This window comes from Tympanuchus pallidicinctus, unplaced genomic scaffold (assembly GCF_026119805.1).
Source record: "Tympanuchus pallidicinctus isolate F22 unplaced genomic scaffold, pur_lepc_1.0 scaffold22, whole genome shotgun sequence".
Taxonomy (NCBI): domain Eukaryota; kingdom Metazoa; phylum Chordata; class Aves; order Galliformes; family Phasianidae; genus Tympanuchus; species Tympanuchus pallidicinctus.
The window spans coordinates 23155934-23174438 of NW_026294739.1; the positions used below are offsets into that span (position 1 = coordinate 23155934).

The 18505-nt window shown below is 38.8% G+C and overlaps 1 protein-coding gene across 5 annotated transcripts; it reads left to right on the forward strand.

Moving 5' to 3' along the window:
- Window positions 1–1302: 1302 nt before the first annotated feature.
- CP (ceruloplasmin) lies at window positions 1303–18231 on the forward strand. 5 transcript variants are annotated; one of them, XR_008207657.1, is made up of 19 exons: window positions 1304–1525; window positions 2618–2862; window positions 4273–4485; window positions 4956–5129; window positions 5729–5983; window positions 7023–7188; window positions 7472–7611; window positions 8183–8323; window positions 8450–8661; window positions 9202–9352; window positions 10220–10432; window positions 11230–11437; window positions 12930–13069; window positions 13460–13588; window positions 14761–14867; window positions 15142–15358; window positions 15987–16126; window positions 16370–16489; window positions 17381–18231. XR_008207657.1 is itself a non-coding variant. In XM_052686480.1 (19 exons), the coding sequence occupies exons 1-19, from the start codon at window positions 1371–1373 to the stop codon at window positions 17482–17484; spliced, it is 3273 nt and encodes a 1090-aa protein (XP_052542440.1). In that variant the 5' UTR covers window positions 1304–1370; the 3' UTR covers window positions 17485–18231. The 5 variants fall into 5 exon arrangements, 3 of the variants coding, with proteins under 3 accessions (XP_052542439.1, XP_052542440.1, XP_052542441.1); XR_008207656.1 differs by having other exon boundaries at window positions 17414–18231; XM_052686480.1 differs by having other exon boundaries at window positions 16327–16489.
- Window positions 18232–18505: the final 274 nt, after the last annotated feature.

Sequence of the window (18505 nt, forward strand, 5' to 3'; positions counted from 1 at the left end):
AACCTATTGCACTTTACTTATAGTCTGAATTTGTGTTTCATCCAAAATAATCATAATTATGAAAATAGCTTCAAAGATGCTGTCATATAGGGAGAAGTGTCATTTTTAATGTGTGATCAGAGTGCAAAAGAGATTAAGAGAGCCCAAGTGACTATGAATACTTTTTTTTAAAAGAAGCGTTTACAGTTTGCAGGTTTTCAGTTGGCCCGAGCTGTTTACAGCTTCAGATGAACCACGACAGCATGGATATAAGCTTGAAAAAATGTCCAAGTCTGGTTAGGTGCTTTTTGAAAGCCCTGGGTTTAAGGTTAATTCTGTTGTTGTTTTTCAACGAAACCAGTCAATAGAGAATATTTGCCAAATTTGAATAAAACAAAAGTGTAACCTTCAAGAATGAATAGTAAATGTAGATAACAGTAGCTGTTACAATGATCTTGAGCTTCATACATCTATTATGCTTTTAATCATTGAGGAATGTGGCTTATCCTGTCCAGTAGCAGGCCTGAAGGAGGATAACGTAAGGAGTTAATGCTGTGGAATTTCTGAGCCTATTTTCCATTTGAGCAGTACTGAAATTGCTTGGAAATGGAATGCAACCATTCCCCTGCCTTGGCCTCAATCCTTGAATACGTATCCATTTCTTCTTTAGCTATATTTTCCATACTTCGTTCCAAAATTATACTTACTTGGGAACTGTGGTAGGTTAGCAGAGCTTATCCAAGTATGCATCAGTGTCTAAATGCTGCTCTGACAACAGTAACCTCAGTCCTCCTTCATCCATCTCTCTCTTGCCAGTTCAGTAATTGCTGTACAAAGGGAAAGCACAAGAGAGCTGTAGATTCAGAAAGCACAAGATAAATATGCAGCAGAAGTTTGCACGTGCAGGATCTGCCTTGCTTTCAGTTATGTCCACGCAGAACAGACACAGCGAGAGAAATTGATGTCATTTATTGCTTTTCAAAGCGCACCTAAAACATTGTGTTCTTCAGCCAGTCTTCACAGAAATGATTTTCTCAACAGCATACAGGCTACAGAGATAGGGATAAAGACAATGAAGAAGGTAGCTAAACTTATTTACCTTCAATTAAACTACAAGATTTACAATCTGATAACAGCCTAGTACCAGTAGTACTGATAACAGTTCTAGTAGCTGGCAGAAATGGAAAAAATTCCTTTGAAGATTACGAGAACTAACAAGGTTACCAGAATCTCTTGTTTACACTTCACGCACAGAGACATTGTGCAACGTTTTATTATATTCGCCAAAGCAAATCAGGAGGGTAAGGGTGGGGGTGGGAAAGACCATATAAAGGGAAATTGCATGTACTCGTTCTCTGTTTCACGCTTTCCACGAGGTTCGTGAATGCAGAATGAAGCTGTACTTGTTAAACGTTGTGCTGCTTTTTTGCTGTTGCCGAAGTGGGGCAGTGACCAGGAAGTATTACATCGGGATTATAGAGACAGCATGGGACTATGCTCCTGGTAGTACTGATATCATATCTGGACAACGTTTTGCAGAAGAAGAGTAAGTAATGTAGTTTGTAGTTCATAGTTCGTACTGATGGAGTTTTATTTAATAGCAATTAATTGTCTGCTTTAGATGCTAGGACCAGGACCTGGTGAAGTCGGTGAAATGAATTGTGCTAGTGTCAGTGAACCTGGTGGCTGACATATAAGGGAGTATTTACTTTTTCCTGACTTGCTTAAGAACGAAGTTGCGACTCTCTGCTGATGAAAAATGTTGTACAATGTAATGTTCTTTTTGTGACTTTATCGTAATGAAGCGTTTATTAACTAGAGGTAGGGAAATGATCATGTGAATGCCTACTGTCATTTTGAATTAGCCAAGTGGCAGTGATGAAGGGAAGGCTTCTGCTTTTACATTTTTAAACTCAGAAGTTCAACATGTTTTTTCTGTTCTGATTTTTCTGTTGGGCACAATTTTCCTTTTTAAATGTTTGTTGTTGGCAGTGGTCTCTTTCGTGTGGAGATGCAGCAGCTGGAGTGTTTCATGCAAGAAGGGCTCTGTGCAGTATGAGAAATAGAGGATAACTGTGGTGAGGAGAAAGGTGACACCCTGAAGACATAAATAATGAATAAAGAAAACTCAGATATCAGAGGCACCAAAGAAAGTATTGGACAGGAAAAAGAAATAGTCATCCTTTCTACTTTTTTCAGTGCTTTTAAAATGAAGTAGAACTATACTAAATGAAGAGTGAAGAAGTATATCACTAGTAAGAAGAGTCTTCTCCTTGCTGACTGTGAAGTCAACATAACATGATACTTGTTGGTTTTAACTGGCTTTGGAAGATTATGCAGAACTTGAAGCATGTACAAAAATGTTGAGCAGGAAGACCTGTTGTTTGACTTATAAGCAGCAGAAAATTGTGTCAAGTATCCTTATCTTCAGTCTACAAAATAGGTAGAAAAAATTCATAGTTGGTGTGTAGCATTTAGTCTCTATCTGAGTGCCTGTACTCTTCAGAAATGTGAATGTATTTGCTTCTAAAGGCAGATTGTGCACAGTGCTACGGAGGCTTGGCTTTTGTTTGAGATCTGCTAATTAGCACTGTTCAAGTATAAAGTGAATATCTGACGTTGTGTATTTTCTTTACAGGCAAGCTGAAGTCTTCCTTAAAAGAGGACCGCAAAGGATAGGAAGCATTTATAAGAAGGCTGTCTACACTCAGTACACTGATATTTTATATGATGTGATAGTGGAGAAACCTTCCTGGCTGGGTTTTTTAGGCCCTATCATTAAAGGAGAAGTTGGTGATTCCATTGTTGTTCACTTGAAAAACTTTGCTTCCAGAAACTACACACTGCATCCACATGGTGTAAAATATACAAAGGAAAACGAAGGTAAGCTTGAGTCCATTCTGTGTCAGAATTTAACAAAAGCTTTGTCATCAAAGATACAACTGCCTAAGCGAATTATCTTCTGAAACAAGACACACTCCGTTTAAAATAGGAGCTGATTAAGAACTTCTGGTATTTGTTCAAGAGTGAAATACTGAGCCAAAAGTGGGGTTCGTGTAGAAGGCGATTTTAGATCAACGTTCCATCTGAAATAAGGGTAATGTAGGGATGTCTGAAGGAAAAAAACAATGATGCTGTTGTAAAGAAAATACTGTTTGTATAAGTTATAACTCTTAACGGTATTAAGAATTCTGAATTATACACAAGATATAAGATACACAAGTTCCTTAAAACAGGCAAATGCCTTCAGCTTAGGTAAATTCGTGAAATAGCCATCACGCTTTCAGATGTACTGCAGCAATGCTACTGGTATTAGTGAAGACAATAGTTGTTGGCAATAGGGGAGACTTTCAAGCTGTGAAACACTGCTGCAGTTTCACTGAAATTAGTGGAGTCCTTGCATATTGACAGGCAGAAGAGTCGCCCTCTCTTCTGGACAATCTATGGAGTGTTTTTGTAGCATCTTTTATGCATACAGCAACCCATGAATGTGCCATCTGTCAGAAAGAGCAGCGTGTCCCTCCTGAGGAAATACTGTGATTCCAGTTTCCTCCTTGAAAACTACTGAATGTCGTATGATGACATCTAAACCTGAGGCTGTGGTCTGACAATTCACTCTGCCAGATGCACCTCACTGGGTAGTTTTCCATACTATTATCTGCAACAAAGACTGCACTGGAATATAGCCACTGGAAGTTTTATTAAGATGCCTTAAAAACTGTGAATTATTGAGTAGATACTGTCAAAAGTAGTCTTTGAAAATTTTTCAGTGGGAAAAAAAATTGTGAAATATTAGTTTAACATCTAATATTTTTAAAGGCTTTTCATTACATCAAATATGTGACTTGGTATTGATGCACTATTGGAGCAGAACAGCATGTTGTATGGTAATATATAGAACAATGTTTGCAATTTTACCACTGTTGCTCTTATTTGAGGCACACCTGTGTTCCTTGGAGAGGAATGCAATGTTTTAGAATAGATTCCAAGATCAATATTTAACAAATGTTTTACAAATATTTTAGCTGTTGTCTCTTTAGCAGAAGTACACTGTGCCCTCTTAACAAAGAACTCAATTTAAAGTTATTTGTCAAAGTGCACCTGCAGAACTCAAAGTCGAGTAAAGGAATTCTAGCAGAAGGGAAAGCTCTATCCATCTGAATTAAAATTTGTTTTACCTCTATTCAAGTATTCAGTCCCTGTTATTGCAGCATGTAGTCAACTTGAAAGCACTGTTCTGACACCGTATTGTGAAATGTGTTATGTTAATGTTGGCCGTGTGCCATTCCTCAGGTGCTTTTTATCCAGACAATACCAAAGGTTTTGAAAAAAGAGATGATGCTGTGAAGCCTGGAGGCCAGTACACTTATACGTGGGATGTGACAGAAGATCAAGGTCCTGCTGAAGGAGATGCAGACTGCATTACCAGGGTTTACCACTCTCACATAGATGCTCCAAGAGATGTTGCCTCAGGGCTTGTTGGGCCTTTAATAATTTGCAGGAAAGGTAAAATGTGGATTAACTACTACATATGCAAGTTGATTGATAATGGCACTTGATAAATATAAATGAACTAATTTTCTGGAAGAGGAAATTAAGAGTTCGTTTTGAAATAGTGGATTTTGTCTTGTCAGTTATCTGCCATGCAATAATAGGATGGGATTTAATTTGATTTTTGTGTGCAAGGCAAATGAGTGAAATGTGTTCATGCTAGTAATGCAAAAGTGTGACATTGATATGTAGAACAAATGTTTTACATTATCATCACATACAATATTTATTCTTAGCAAAGTTATTTTACAGCGTCTGTTAAATCCAACCTTTGTTTTCCCAATATGGCTGTAAGTTCATACATACAGTTACACTCAAGATAAACAACAAAATGTCAAGTAAACAGCCATCATTCTTACCAATACTGTGCTTAAAACTGAACAGATATTGCCAGTTGCTGGAGAATATGCTACTTTCTTTTTCAGGTGCAATGAATAAGGACAACAATCAATATGTCGATGCTGAGTTTATCCTTATGTTCTCTGTGATGGATGAAAATCTCAGCTGGTATCTAGAGGACAATATCAGGACGTACTGTTCTGAGCCTTCCAAAGTTGACAAAGATGATGAGGACTTTCAGGAAAGCAATAAAATGCACTGTGAGAGAACTTACTGTTAATGTTACTTGCCATTGATGTAAAGAGGTATTGGTTGTTTTATGGGTTGTCTCTTTTAAGGATTTTTTTTTTAAAAACAGAACTTTTTCTTGGAGAATTAAACTCCTTTTAAAATTAAAAAAAGGAAAAAAAAAAAAAAAAAGTTATGACCAGTATTGTACAATCAACCCTCTGGAATTGAGAAAGAAGATTCCTAGGGACCAAAACTTTTTTTTGGCAATAAAATTTCCTCAACACCGTAGACAGTTTTGTAATTTAGTTTTGCTTCTAAGTCATAAACTATACTATATAATATTGCAGTTTAGAAAAAGTGATTTTACTGTTAGTGTCAACAAAAAGTACTTTTGGCTCATTCTTGGTTTCCAGAATCACAGCAGGAACTGCAGGTAGATGTGAAGATAAAGTTTGTGTCTGATGTTGGTTAATGTTCAAAGGTCCAGTGTTTTGTTCTGAGACTCTCTTTATTCTGGAAAATAGAGTAATGGTTATATGTCACTCACCTTTGAAGTGAAGATCCTGAGCTCTGTGAATGCAGCAGTAATAATGTGGTTGGTTTGTTTGGTTTTTTTGTTTTTTTGTAGCAATCAATGGGTACATGTATGGATACCTCCCAAATCTCACAATGTGTGTGGAAGATAAGGTAAAATGGCATCTTTTTGGTATGGGTAATGAAGCTGACATCCATTCAGCCTACTTTCATGGTCAGACCTTGATAGAAAGACACCATCGAGTTGACACCATTAACCTCTTCCCAGCCACGTTTATTGATGCTCTCATGATTCCGAGGAATCCCGGGGAATGGCTGCTGAGCTGCCAAGTGAATGACCATATAGAAGGTATGGAAAAAATCACAGACATCAGGATTTTTTTTTTTTCAGCTTGAGCTACCAATTCAATGAGTCTTTTTCACGCTGCTCCTGATGTGGTTATTTCCCAGACATTGTTCTCCTCAAGGTTAAAAACAAAACAAAAAACAACAACAACAAAAACCCAAACCAACCAAAAAAAACCCAACCAAACAATATAGCAAATGAAGTGCCTACAGGTGTATTAGATAGGCTTAGGAACGTACCCACAGAATCAAAAATTTTGTTATTGTTAATGGAAATTGTTATCAATTGACAGCATTTTTGGATATTGGACTTCAGATAAACAGTATCTTGATTTTTACCTCTTACTGACGGTAACTGATCACAACATTGTTTGCCAACAAAAAAGTTAGTGCTGGTTTGGGCAAGGACACAGGACAGACAGGTTAACTTGCCTGACAGTGACATGTTCTGGAAAGAACATTGGCTAATAATCAGAGATGATCTGCATTTGTCTTCCTTGTATCTTAGTGTATTTCCCATGCTCTTTTAACCGTGTGAAATATGTAGAAGCTAACGCACACTTTCATTTAGAGGGATATGGATAATGTAAGTTACAGAAGTCATCTGTCAGAAAGAACACAGAACTCAAAATCAGGCTCTAGGATCTGAAAATTCTGACATGGGGAGGAACATGTTTGTCCTACAAATTCAGCTGCACAGAAGTTTTTAGATAACTAGAGCATCCTGCAGTATCTTGATGTGGATGAATCTTCATGGGCAACATGAAAATCCTACGAACTGGCCCAATTTAGCTGTAAAAGGGCACTTTTTTTTAACTGTTCATACCTTCAGCAAGGAGATTCACTATTGGATCGGTCTCCTAGGGTACGAAGACCGAAGAGTTTCACAAGTGAGCCACTGATTAGATTTAGAGGAAAACCTGGTCTGTCTTTTAGTACCTGGTTTAGCAGGAATTCTCCAGATAAGACAAAGAGCTATTAGAATCATAGGGGGAAAAAAATAAATTGCAGTTTCTTCAATTTTCTTACATCTTTTTTTCCAGGTGGTATGCAGGCCCTTTTTAAAGTAGAAAGTTGCAGAAAATCCACAATAAATCACAATGAGACTACAAAGATAAGACAATACTTCATTGCTGCTGAAGAGATTATCTGGAATTATGGCCCATCTGCCTTTAATCATTTTACAGGACAAGAATTAATTGCTGACAGGTAAATGCCTTCAAGTTGTTTCACTTTCAAGGAGATTTGATATGAGCATGCTGAATAGGGGGTAAGCCTTATGGTAGAATTTGCTTTTAAGTAGAATTTCATTGTCCCCAGCTCTGCTTAAATATTAATGCTAAGATAAATATCAAAACACATCAGTTCAGTTCATTCTCCTGTGATCTTAAGATAAATTTTGCTGAAGTGTTAGCAGCGTCACTGGGCTGAAGAGGAATTGCAGTGTCGTGACTTGAATTTTTTTGCATCTATTTCAATGTCCTGCACACAGTGAATCTTCTGTATTTTTTGAACGAAGTGAGACAAGAATTGGTGGCTCTTACAAAAAAGCCATTTACAGGGAATACACAGATGGTACTTTCACGGCACATAAAAAAAGGCTCCTGGAGGAAGAACATCTTGGTCTCTTAGGTAAGATATTTAGAAAGATTTTATAATAAAGATTTATCAGAGGAAAGTATGACTTCTACTGCCTGGCCAATAGTGCCCTTTCACCTTCTCGCTCCTTGGTGCTCCCTTCCTCCTTCAGACCCCGATGCCTGCAGCTTGCTCCAAAAGCCACCTCGGGATGTATGCAAAGTTCTTAAAGGGAACGCTGTGATCATCCCCAACTTGCCTGAGGGAGTATGCCACAGTCTTCAAAGGGCAAGCTGAATTACAAAGCCAGACTAGGCAATTCTACGCCTGTTGATAAGCTGGCTGCTTCTGACAGGGTTTGGGAGTAAGTTTGAGATTGGTACTAATGTCTGCAGGTCCCTTTCCAAAGGGAGGAACTGTCCTGTTTACACAGGGCCTTCGTGGGAGGTGAACAGTCCAGTCGCAGCCGGGATGCCATGGACTTGGGCCATGCAGCAGGGACCTTGTCTGCGGCCAGACAAGCTCAGGGGCAGCTAACCTACAACAGGAAAAGCAGGCAGCGTTACGAGCTCGTGGTGATTGCTGCATCATTTGACCCAAAATCAGATTTTGTGACCTTTTCCAGGACCTGTTATCAAGGCGGAAGTGGGCGAGAGCATCAGGGTGACATTCCGAAATAATGCCAGCCGCCCGTTCAGCATCCAGCCCCATGGTGTGAGTTACCACAAGAGCAAGGAGGGAGCGCTGTACGGAACTGCCTCCAGAGGTGCGCCTGTGAGAGAGGCCTTGCAAGCAGCAGAGAACAAGCTGTTGCATACAGTAATGTGATAAAGGTAAAAAAAAATAAACAGGTTTCATTAGGCTTAATTCCTAATTTTGGTTTCTGTAACAGATGCTGAATCTCCAGCCTCCCATGTCAGTCCTGGTGCTACGTTTACGTACGAGTGGAATGTGCCAGAAGATGTGGGCCCCACAGACCAAGATCCAGACTGCTTAACTTGGTTTTATTACTCAGCTGTGGATTCAGTCAGAGACACCAGTTCGGGCCTTGTGGGTCCTCTTGTGGTGTGCAGGAAAGGAGCTCTACTCCCTTCTGCAAAACAGGTCAGTCAAAGAGGAAAAACATGGAAGCATTTGCCTCACTGTAACTGAATCTGCTTTCTTTTCCTGAACTGGGCTCTGCACATCACCATCCAGCCCATGCACTGAGAGGGGTATAAAAAATGGGGAAAAAAAGTTGTTGTTTTTTTTTTTTTTTTTTAAAAAAAAAAAAGCAAAATCAGCCTGGTTCCACATAGGCAGACACTGCGTTATGAAATCAATGTCACAATCATTAGCCTTCAAGTTTTACGTAGGATGAGAACTAGAAAATTGTGGAAACTTTAAAGATCAGTTTGTGGATCTGTTTCTGGAGGTGGCTCCTGCTGGTGGAAGGGCCATCGGCAGCAGATACCTGCGCACCTCAGACAGCAGGTAGACAGCTCTAGGGTCATCTGAATGAAGTTTCAATGCGTGCATCTACACTAGTTTGAGAATTATACTCAAATTAATATACGCATTCTATGATTTTTACTGTGGATTTTTTTCCTGGCATGATCTCTTCACCAAATTTTATTTTTCTTTGTGCTATTTTTTTCTCAACAGAGAAGTGTGACCAGGGAGTTTTTCCTACTTGCCACAGTATTTGATGAGAATCTGAGCTGGTACTTGGATGACAATATTTTGATGTTTACATTAAATCCTAATGAAATTGACAAAGATAACGAGGACTTCCAAGAATCTAACAAAATGCACTGTAAGAAAATTGGTTTTTATATTTTGCTAGTCAAATGCTTGCTTTCTGCTGTTTTTTTTATTTTTGTGAGCTCACAGTGGAGACTGGGAAACTGTGTAACAGAGATGCTAATTTCCTTTCAATTGGAACAGACCGTATTTGAAAGCAATTCAATTTCAAGTCAGTGTGGTTGTCAGTTCAAATGTACGGACGGCAGTGCAGTGTCAGCAGTGGGCTATTTGGCACTGTTACGTACCTCTTTCAAAAGACACAAAGGAACAGGGTCTGCAGCCCACGTGTGACCATTATGAATGCAGCCAGGTAACGAGAGGAACTGACCTCTACCCTACAGAAGATGTTGCTGAAAAGAGTACTTTTTTGTCCATAGCTGGATTTCTTTACCAGCACTGTGGATGCCGTACAGTGAAAGTGGCATTTCTCCTATTTACAGAGCTTACAGATAGTAAGCATTCGAGTGGCATCTGGCAAAGGCTCAGCCTTTGGAAGGTCTACGTAGGAGTAAGAATTATTAACTTAAACTAGCAACGTTTGGGATCATCTCTGCTGTGTGAATATAGAGCCATTGCCGTATAAGGCAGTGAAGACTGCAGGTGGTCAGGTCCCTGTGCTTTAGACACCAAAAGTGAGAACAGTTTGAAATTGTTTTTAAGTACCAGGTTTAAAAAGTTGTTTTTGCTTGAACTGATCCTCTAGTTTTGCTGGTGTGATAAAGTATTTTAGTATCAATATCCTTGTCACTGTAAGACACCACATTAGATTTAAAGTGATACTTATTTTTAAATATTATATTTAAATGTAATTTAATTTGTATTGCAGAATTAAGTTGTGTTAATCAACATTGGGTTTACTTCTTCAAATCTTCTACAGCCATTAATGGTTACATGTATGGAAACCAACCTGGTCTCGAGATGTGTAAAGGTGATGTGATTTCCTGGCATTTGATGGGCTTGGGGTCAGAAGTCGATGTTCATGGGATATACTTTTCACAAAACACATTCATAACAAAAGGAACAAGAAAGGATACAACAAATCTATTTCCACACACATTTGTTACGGCCATTATGAAGCCTGATTCTGAAGGTAAGTGTCCCGTTTGGTGGTGGTGGTTTGGTTACTTTTTTGTTTGTTTTCAGCCTATATCCCAGACAGAGCGGTATTACACAGCTATAGAAATTCACTGTAGCGCTTCCTCTGACTGGCATAAAAACTGCTATTGGCCTTTGCCTGGAAAAGGCTCTCTTGCCACAACTGAAGCCCTTTGATGTTCTTGTGTAGCTCTGCCACTAAACAGGCAGGATCCTGCTTTCCTTCTGAACCTCACCAGATTTTTGGGAGTAGTCACTCTACTAGTTCCAGTGTGCTGTGTTGTCTTCATGTGCCAAACACTGTAGAATTGTACCCTTAAAACAATTAAGAGCAGGCTTTTATTTCATCTTTTTTTGTGTGACAGTGGCTAAAAACCACAGGTTTGACCATGAGTACATTGAAGTAATTTCTGAAAGAAATGGTGTGGAGATATTTTTAATTTTGAAGAAAATAACTGAAAGGAGTAAAAAATGTAGTCTTTTCTTTCTTCCTTTCTGGTTCAGGACTGATATACGAGATATCTGAAGGCTTGAAATATACTGTTTCTTGTTTAGAAACTGCTTACCTGTGTGCATGTTATGCTTAGGTAGCAACTGTACATAGCAGATTTTTTGATCCGTGGGGATGCTAAAACTGTGTACAGCTTGTGTGTGAAGAGTAGCAAACAGCATGCAAGCTCTTCATGCTAAAGCTTTGATTACCTTAGCTTCTACACCTGTGAGATAATACAGTTTTAAGAGCAACAAAAAGATTTTTTGTCGTGAAGTGTTAACTTCCAGTACAACCTCTAGGAATTTTTGAAGTATCGTGCCTGACAACGGATCACTACAGAGGGGGCATGAAGCAGAAATACAAAGTGAAACCATGTCATTGGTGGAATGTGGATCCATCCCTATATGTGCACGAGAAGACACATTATGTTGCTGCCGTGGAAGTGGAATGGGACTATTCCCCTAACAGGACATGGGAGTTTGAGCGGCATCAATATCACAAGGAAAGGTTTGTTAAAACTCTGTACAAGGGAGGGAAAGAATGCGCAGAATGCAAAGGAACAAGTTCTCCTCTATACCATTTCCTCTTTGCAATCCTGGCATTTTCTTTTCAAGTGAGCCGTAAGCATACAAATGCATTTATGGTCCTTCTCCAGTTATGTCGCCATGTGTCCTATTTTTAGTTGCAATAGAGTGAATTTTCTTCATGGTGTCCGATACGATGTGTTTTGGATTTGTGACAAAAATCACTGATATTTTAGTTGTTGCTGAGCAATGCTGTTTGCACACAAGGATAGCTCAGGTTTTCAGCCTCTCATGTCCTGCCAGAGACGTGAGGAACTGGGAGGGGACCTGTCAAATTTGATCAGAGATATCCCGTACCCAATGGCATCGTGTGAAAAAAACGTAAAACTGAGGGGAGCTGGGCAGGGTGGGGGCAGTCGCTGCTCAAGAACTGCCTGGGCATTGCTGATGGAATGGTCCAGCTGCAGATTCAATTGGATCCTGGGTACTGCACGTGCATTTATTATTTGCTGCTTTTGGTATTGTCCTTGATGTGGAATGCATAAGATATCCAACAAGTTGTAGATAGGACTATTTTGTCCTGATATTTGATTACTTACAAAATTTAACATTTGTGTGTGAGTAAGGTTCCTTTTTACTCCTCTCATGTATTTAGTTTACACAAGACATTAAGTCGGTGATTGAATCCATTCATTGTGAAGCTCATCACCTTGTTTTGTTCCCAGTATTTGAATCTGAGTGAACTGATGGTATCAAATAATTCAAGCCAGTTATCAGAAGAGAATAAATAATGAACTGCTGAATTTCTGTGTGCCTCTTCAGCCTATAAGCTTAATTTGAGAAGTAGATAGTAACTGCCTGCAGTTACTGCTATTGTTTTATTTTAATGCTTTATGTACTTTCTTTTCAGCCTGACAGCACATACCCTTGCCCTGTACGCCATGGCAAGTTCCCTCAAAGCTCTAAGCACAAGTAATATGGACTGTGCTGTTAAGAAGCTTGTTTTGGAGTTAGGTTTGTTTTTTTTTTACCTGTCTCCAGCCCCAATGGTATCAGCAGGGAAGCAGTGCCTCGTTTTTCAACTCAGCGAGTCATGTAAACTTTATGAGATTTAAGCTACATTCCAAAACTATAGAAGTTACTAAGGGCTTTTATTTTTTGGTATGCAAATTGTTAGATGACTTCTTGCCATTTGAATTCTCTCTCAGCTAAACCACTCAGCATTCTCTTAAATTCTATAGTCTGTCTGTTCATAGTGCTTTGGGCTTTTTTTCCTCTTATGCCTTATGGGACTTGCCAGCTTAACAAGAATGTTTTCATGAAGATACACATGAGGTTACCATTCCACTGAGTTAGAATTTTCTTTGATGGCTAGTTTAATACCTGCAAAAGGTGGCGTAAAATATATAAAGAAATGTCAGCTATATTCTCATATTCTATTTACTTCTATTAACTGGGGTTTGTTTGTTTTTCAGCCCTGGCAATCCATTTTTAAATAAAGACGACGCATTCATTGGCTCGAAATACAAAAAGGTGGTATATCGTGAGTACACAGATCAGACATTCAGTACTCCAAAAAGCAGAGCAGAGGAAGAGCAGCACCTTCAAATTCAAGGTAATTCAATTTGAACAATACTGAGTATAGTTCTAGCCACACAGAGCACCCAAACCTATGGGGAATTGCATCTTACAGTGCTTTCGTTACCAGATTTCATTGCTTTCTTCACGGGGGGGGTGGGGGGGGGGGAGGAATCAATGAGCAGCCTATGGGTTCGCTGCCTGATTACAGTATTTGCAAAGGTGCTGAAATTTACATCCTTGTTTAGTTGCTTGACTTGAACTGCTCAAGTTGGCTTATCATTGTGAATGCATGTTATCCATGTCTAGTTTTTTGCTGAAATATGACTTATATCCTAATGTTGTTGTGTGTTTCAGCCCAGTAAGCTCTGTCTCTCTGCTCTGATTATTTACAAAATCACCTTAATCTATCTTTTCAATTGAACAGGGCCACTGATTATGTCAAGTGTTGGAGATAAAATTAACATAGTTTTTAAGAACCTGGCATCAAGACCTTATTCTATACATGCCCATGGAGTGAAAACAGACAGTTCTGTTGTTGCTATAACCAACCCAGGTATCAAAGCATCCTTATGTTATTTCTACATCAAGCCTTCTAGTAAGGTTTAGCAAAGCTTTGCTTTTAGGGCAGCAGAAAAGACTTGACATTTGTTAGTTTGTTGTTTTTAACCTCAGGTTCTTACAATTTTGATGCTGATTATGGCTGAGTTATTTGTACAATTAAAATGCCCCTCGTAGCTACTGCTATATGTCGAGTCCTTGACATATCAGTAATTTCTTTGACACAACTTGGCCATGTCTTTTGTGAAAGAAAGTAGATTTAGTGACAGAAGGAAAGCATAGCTTATACTAGCTATTATTTTAAAACTTATTCTGTGTATTTCTATTAAATATGGTAAAACCTGTCATTGCTAATGGTATCCTAGGCTCCATCACATGAGCCGGGGGGCAGTAGAGGAGCTCCATCAGTAGGCCAGCAGGGTCAGGGAGATGATTGTCCCTCTTTACCCTCGTGAGACCCCATCTGGCCTACTGTGTTCAGGTCTGGGGCCCCCAACACAGGAAAGATGTGGAGTTGCTGGAGAGGATCCAGGGAAGAGCCACAGAAATGCTCAGAGAGCTGGAGCAATTCCTCTGTGAAGACTGACTGAGGCAGCTAGGCTTATTCAGCCAGGAGAAGAGGAGGCTGCAGGGTGACCTCACTGCAGTCTTCCAGTACTTAAAAGAGGATTATAAAAAGCAGGGGAATCAACTTATTACTTGGGTAGAGAATGATAGGACAAGGGTGAATGGTTTTAAGCTCAAGGAGGGAAGTTTTAGATTGGATGTCAGAGGGCAGTTCTTCACAAAGTGGTGAGGTGCTGGAACAGCTGCCCAGAGAGGCTGTGGATGCCCCATCCCTGGAGGTTTTGAAGACTAGGTTGGAGAGAGCCCTGGGCAACCTGGGTTAGTACCAGATCTGGAGGTTGGTGGCCATGCCTGTAGCACAGGGGTGGAACATGATCCTTGGGGCTCCCTCCAACCCAAGCCATTCTGTGATTCTAAATAGGGCAACCCATAGAACATTGGCAAGAAGTATCGGGATTATGCAGAAGGGAAATAACAACTTGGGAAGAAGAAGATCAAGACCAATATAAGCTGTAAATGGAGATAACACTTTGTTTCAGGACTTCTTTCTGTGTGCTCATCTGCAAGCTTCTAGCTTTCATCAATGTTTGTTTAATTTAGGTGAAACTAAAATGTACACCTGGAAAATATCAGCAAGATCTAGTTCTGAGAGAGGTGATCCACACTGTACTGCATGGGCATACCATTCAACAGTGGACATCATTAAGGTATACTGCCAGCATCAGTCTGAAGAGTTTTGTTCATGACTTCAGCACAGATAAACTTACAGCAAAAAGGAAAGAGGTTTGAAACTCCTGCTTTATCAGTCAGGTCATTCCCCCACTACCTTTGAATTTAAAGATCTCTTAAATAATGCAGTGAAGTCAGAGCAGAATTTGAAAGTCACACACTCTGGTGTTCTTGTTCCCTGGTTCTCCTGCCATTTATATACACTTCTAGCATTAGTCACCACTAATAATTATTTTTTATTTGTAATTTCAGGACACTTACAGTGGATTAATAGGCACACTTGTTGTGTGTCCTAAACATTATTTACCATCGTCTCATTCTAGAAAGAAAGTTCATTTTGCTCTTCTGTTTATGATTTTTGATGAAAATGAGTCATGGTATTTGGATGAAAACATTGCAACCTATTCTGCCAACCCACACCTTGTTAACAAAGAAAATGAGGAATTCCTTGAAAGTAACAAAATGCATGGTATGTTTCCTAACTTAGTTGGTGTAACGTTAGAGACGTTATAAAATCATGTATCTGAAATTACTGTATATAAATTGGACTCTTTCCTCCTCCCTGATTTTCCAGTTATAGGGTAGAAAGCCAGAAAAATTTCACTCACTGCTTTACACTGTTTTACTGCTCCTGCCACTGAATTACATATTTTAACATATGAAAATCAATAGTTCCATGTTGACATTTTTGAGGATGAAAAGATTAAAATGTAAATTGGAAATGTTGACGTTAGCAGGTAACTAATCTGAATAGGTTGGTAATGTAATGTGTATCCTGAAAGCATGTCCTCATAAAGCTTATCCTTTACAATGCACCACAGGAAATGCAGACTTTTAGAAACTTCAGTAGTGGTGCACGGTAGCACGCTTCCATTTTAACTGCTTCTTGCTTTCCAGTTAACTCTGGAAGACATAATCAGACTCATTTCATAATATGCTGTCCTTTCTTTTTGATAACGATGCATTAATATCTTTTAAAATTATTTTTTATACCACTCAAAGCGGTTCCTTTTTGCCTAACTGTAGCTTTTAATTCTCTTTTAAAGCCTTGACAGCAAAAAGAAACAAAATCTTGTTTTCTCTTTCCCTCCTTTTAGCCATTAATGGAAAAGTGTTTGGAAATTTACATGGTCTGACTATGCATGTTGGAGATGAAGTAAGCTGGTATTTGATGGCAATGGGCAACGAAATAGATATTCACACAGCACATTTCCATGGCCACAGCTTTGACTATAAGGTAACAGTTCCTTTCCGTTCACTTTTGCTAAGAATGTGAGGTAAAGCAAATAAAGAAAAAAGAAAGAAAAAAATGGCATACAGTCATTTCAGACAGGGTATGATTAAAAGACTTGGTGTGAGCATGACTGAAAAACAGTTCATGGGACTGCTGTCTGGTTCTGCCACGCTGTTCAATGATGGTTTCTTCTCATCCTGAAGCAAACAGGAGTTTACCGGGCAGATGTCTTCGATTTGTTCCCAGGAACATTTCAAACAGTGGAAATGACCCCACAGAACCCTGGAACGTGGTTACTGCACTGTCACGTTACTGACCACATCCATGCAGGCATGGAAGCAACTTATACAGTGCTCCCAAAGGAAGGTAAGAGCTTACCTACCCCAGTAATGTTCATTATTCTTAAAGATGCAGTACAGAGCTCAAGGACATGTTCTGATCTGATCACGCTCACTGAAGTGCTACTGCTCAGAATAAAGAAAGAATCTGAAGGAGTGGATGTTAACTATTTCTTCAGCTCCTCATCAATGAAATGGCAGCTTTTTATTTAAGAAAGAACGCATCAGGAGACACAGTGCTTCTGTGCCCCAGAAGTGCTAATGAAATCAGCCTCCCTCTCACATTTCATTTAAAACAAAAAGAACCAATTGGTGAAAAAAGCTGAAGTTGCCATTCTAAGTACTGAAAATTAAAGTAACAGTTTCTTTTTAAAAGGTGTGTTTTAGCCTTACAAACACTACTTAACTATTACTATTACTTTAGCAATCTTGCCTGCGAAAAGAACCTGAATCCTGAAGAATTTTGAAATTTCTTTCTTCTACAAAGCTAATACAACTTTAAAGGCAACTTTCATGTACTAAAAATAATAGGCATGTATTATCTTAATTGACAGAGTAGTATTCCAGAATGTATGTCCATGTCTGTATATACACACAACTGTATGATGTACATAAGTACACTAACAAATGCAGATTAGATTGTTAAACACTATCTTGTTATAGAGCTGATTTACATGATACACCGTGACAAATTTCTGCATATAATAAACCAATGGAGCATGTGTAGAAAAAAAAGACTTGTACCTGAAAATGCAGCACGTAGCATTTTTCATAATCAGCTCTTATAATTTATGTATTTTATACCCTTCAGTGTATTTTAATTGTTTTTAAATCAAATTCATAATGTGTAAAAGGTACAGAGATCATTGCCCTCATCTTAAACTATGCTGCCTATAGGCCTACATTCTTCTTTTGACAGGATTGGAAAAAAAAAATGTTTTTCCCTTTACAGACAAATGGTCTTTGTTCCCAAGATTATTTAATCGATCCAAGTGCAAAGGTACACCAGGTGTGCGAGAGTGAAGAAAACCATTTACTGCAGTGATTCTCCAAGATCTACTTTCAGCAAAGAATTGCTTGAGAAATACTCCTTTCCATGTGTTTAAGAAGATTGCAGGTGCTGGGCTACAGCTACAGAGACCACAGACTGAGGCAACTGGATGAGTATAATAGCTTGTAGTTTTCCTTAAATAAAAATCACAACTTGCAAGGTAGCCATGTGTTAGGCGATGCCTAATGCATGTTATTTAACTGCTGGGAAAGCCAAATGAAACATACTTTGTGAGGACTTTTGTTCTCAGTTTTTAAGTAATTCAGTGTTTGAAAAAATAAATAAGTTGTTTTAGACTAACATCTTAGTAACCACAACCACTGCATGGACAATTGGAATTTGGTTATCATGTTAACTATCAGTTATTGAATTATAGTTTTATCCAGTGATGTTGTTCAAGAAAGTGAACTTAAAAGATGTAATGGGTAGCTCATTAAATAATTATTTTCACAACAGAAAAACACGTCTTGAGACAAAAGTTAGGTGAGCACAAGCCTGACCCTGTGAAGGTAAGATACAGTGAGTGTACCTAAGAGCTCTGCCCCTATGTATTCTAAATACCACTGCAGGGGTCTCACTTTGCTGCAGCAGCAGCCAGCTCTTGCTTTAGCCTTATTTCATCCCTCACCTCAGACAACTGCAGTAATGGATCAGACAGTCAGGTAAAGCAAAACAGTCAGGCTTTACTGCCACAGAATAAACGAAGTTTGTTCTCTGTATCTTTAGCTTTTTTTTTTTTTTTCTTTTGAAAAGTAGAAAGCATCTACCACAACCAGAGGGCTTCCTACTAGTAAATTAAGTAAATACTTTTGGCTGTAGCAAACATACTACAAGGAAATTAAACTACTTTTTTGTTTCATCAATGATTTATTTCAGATGTAGGGGATCTCTTCTACCTGACCTTTACTTTAACCCTTGGTATTAATGCTTCAGTGAAATTTGGTTTCACAGAGTCAATGTCCTCTAATAAGGCCTTCAGCTGTTTATGGGGAT

What these genes read in the sequence shown, in the direction of transcription:
- CP (XM_052686479.1), top strand. Translation starts at nt 1,371, where the DNA reads ATGAAGCTGTACTTGTTAAACGTTGTGCTGCTTTTTTGCTGTTGCCGA. An exon ending in GCAGCACCTTCAAATTCAAG is followed by an intron (nt 13,070 to 13,459) that starts GTAATTCAATTT and finishes TCAATTGAACAG; the next exon opens with GGCCACTGATTATGTCAAGT. An exon ending in GCCACAGCTTTGACTATAAG is followed by an intron (nt 16,127 to 16,326) that starts GTAACAGTTCCT and finishes CTCATCCTGAAG; the next exon opens with CAAACAGGAGTTTACCGGGC.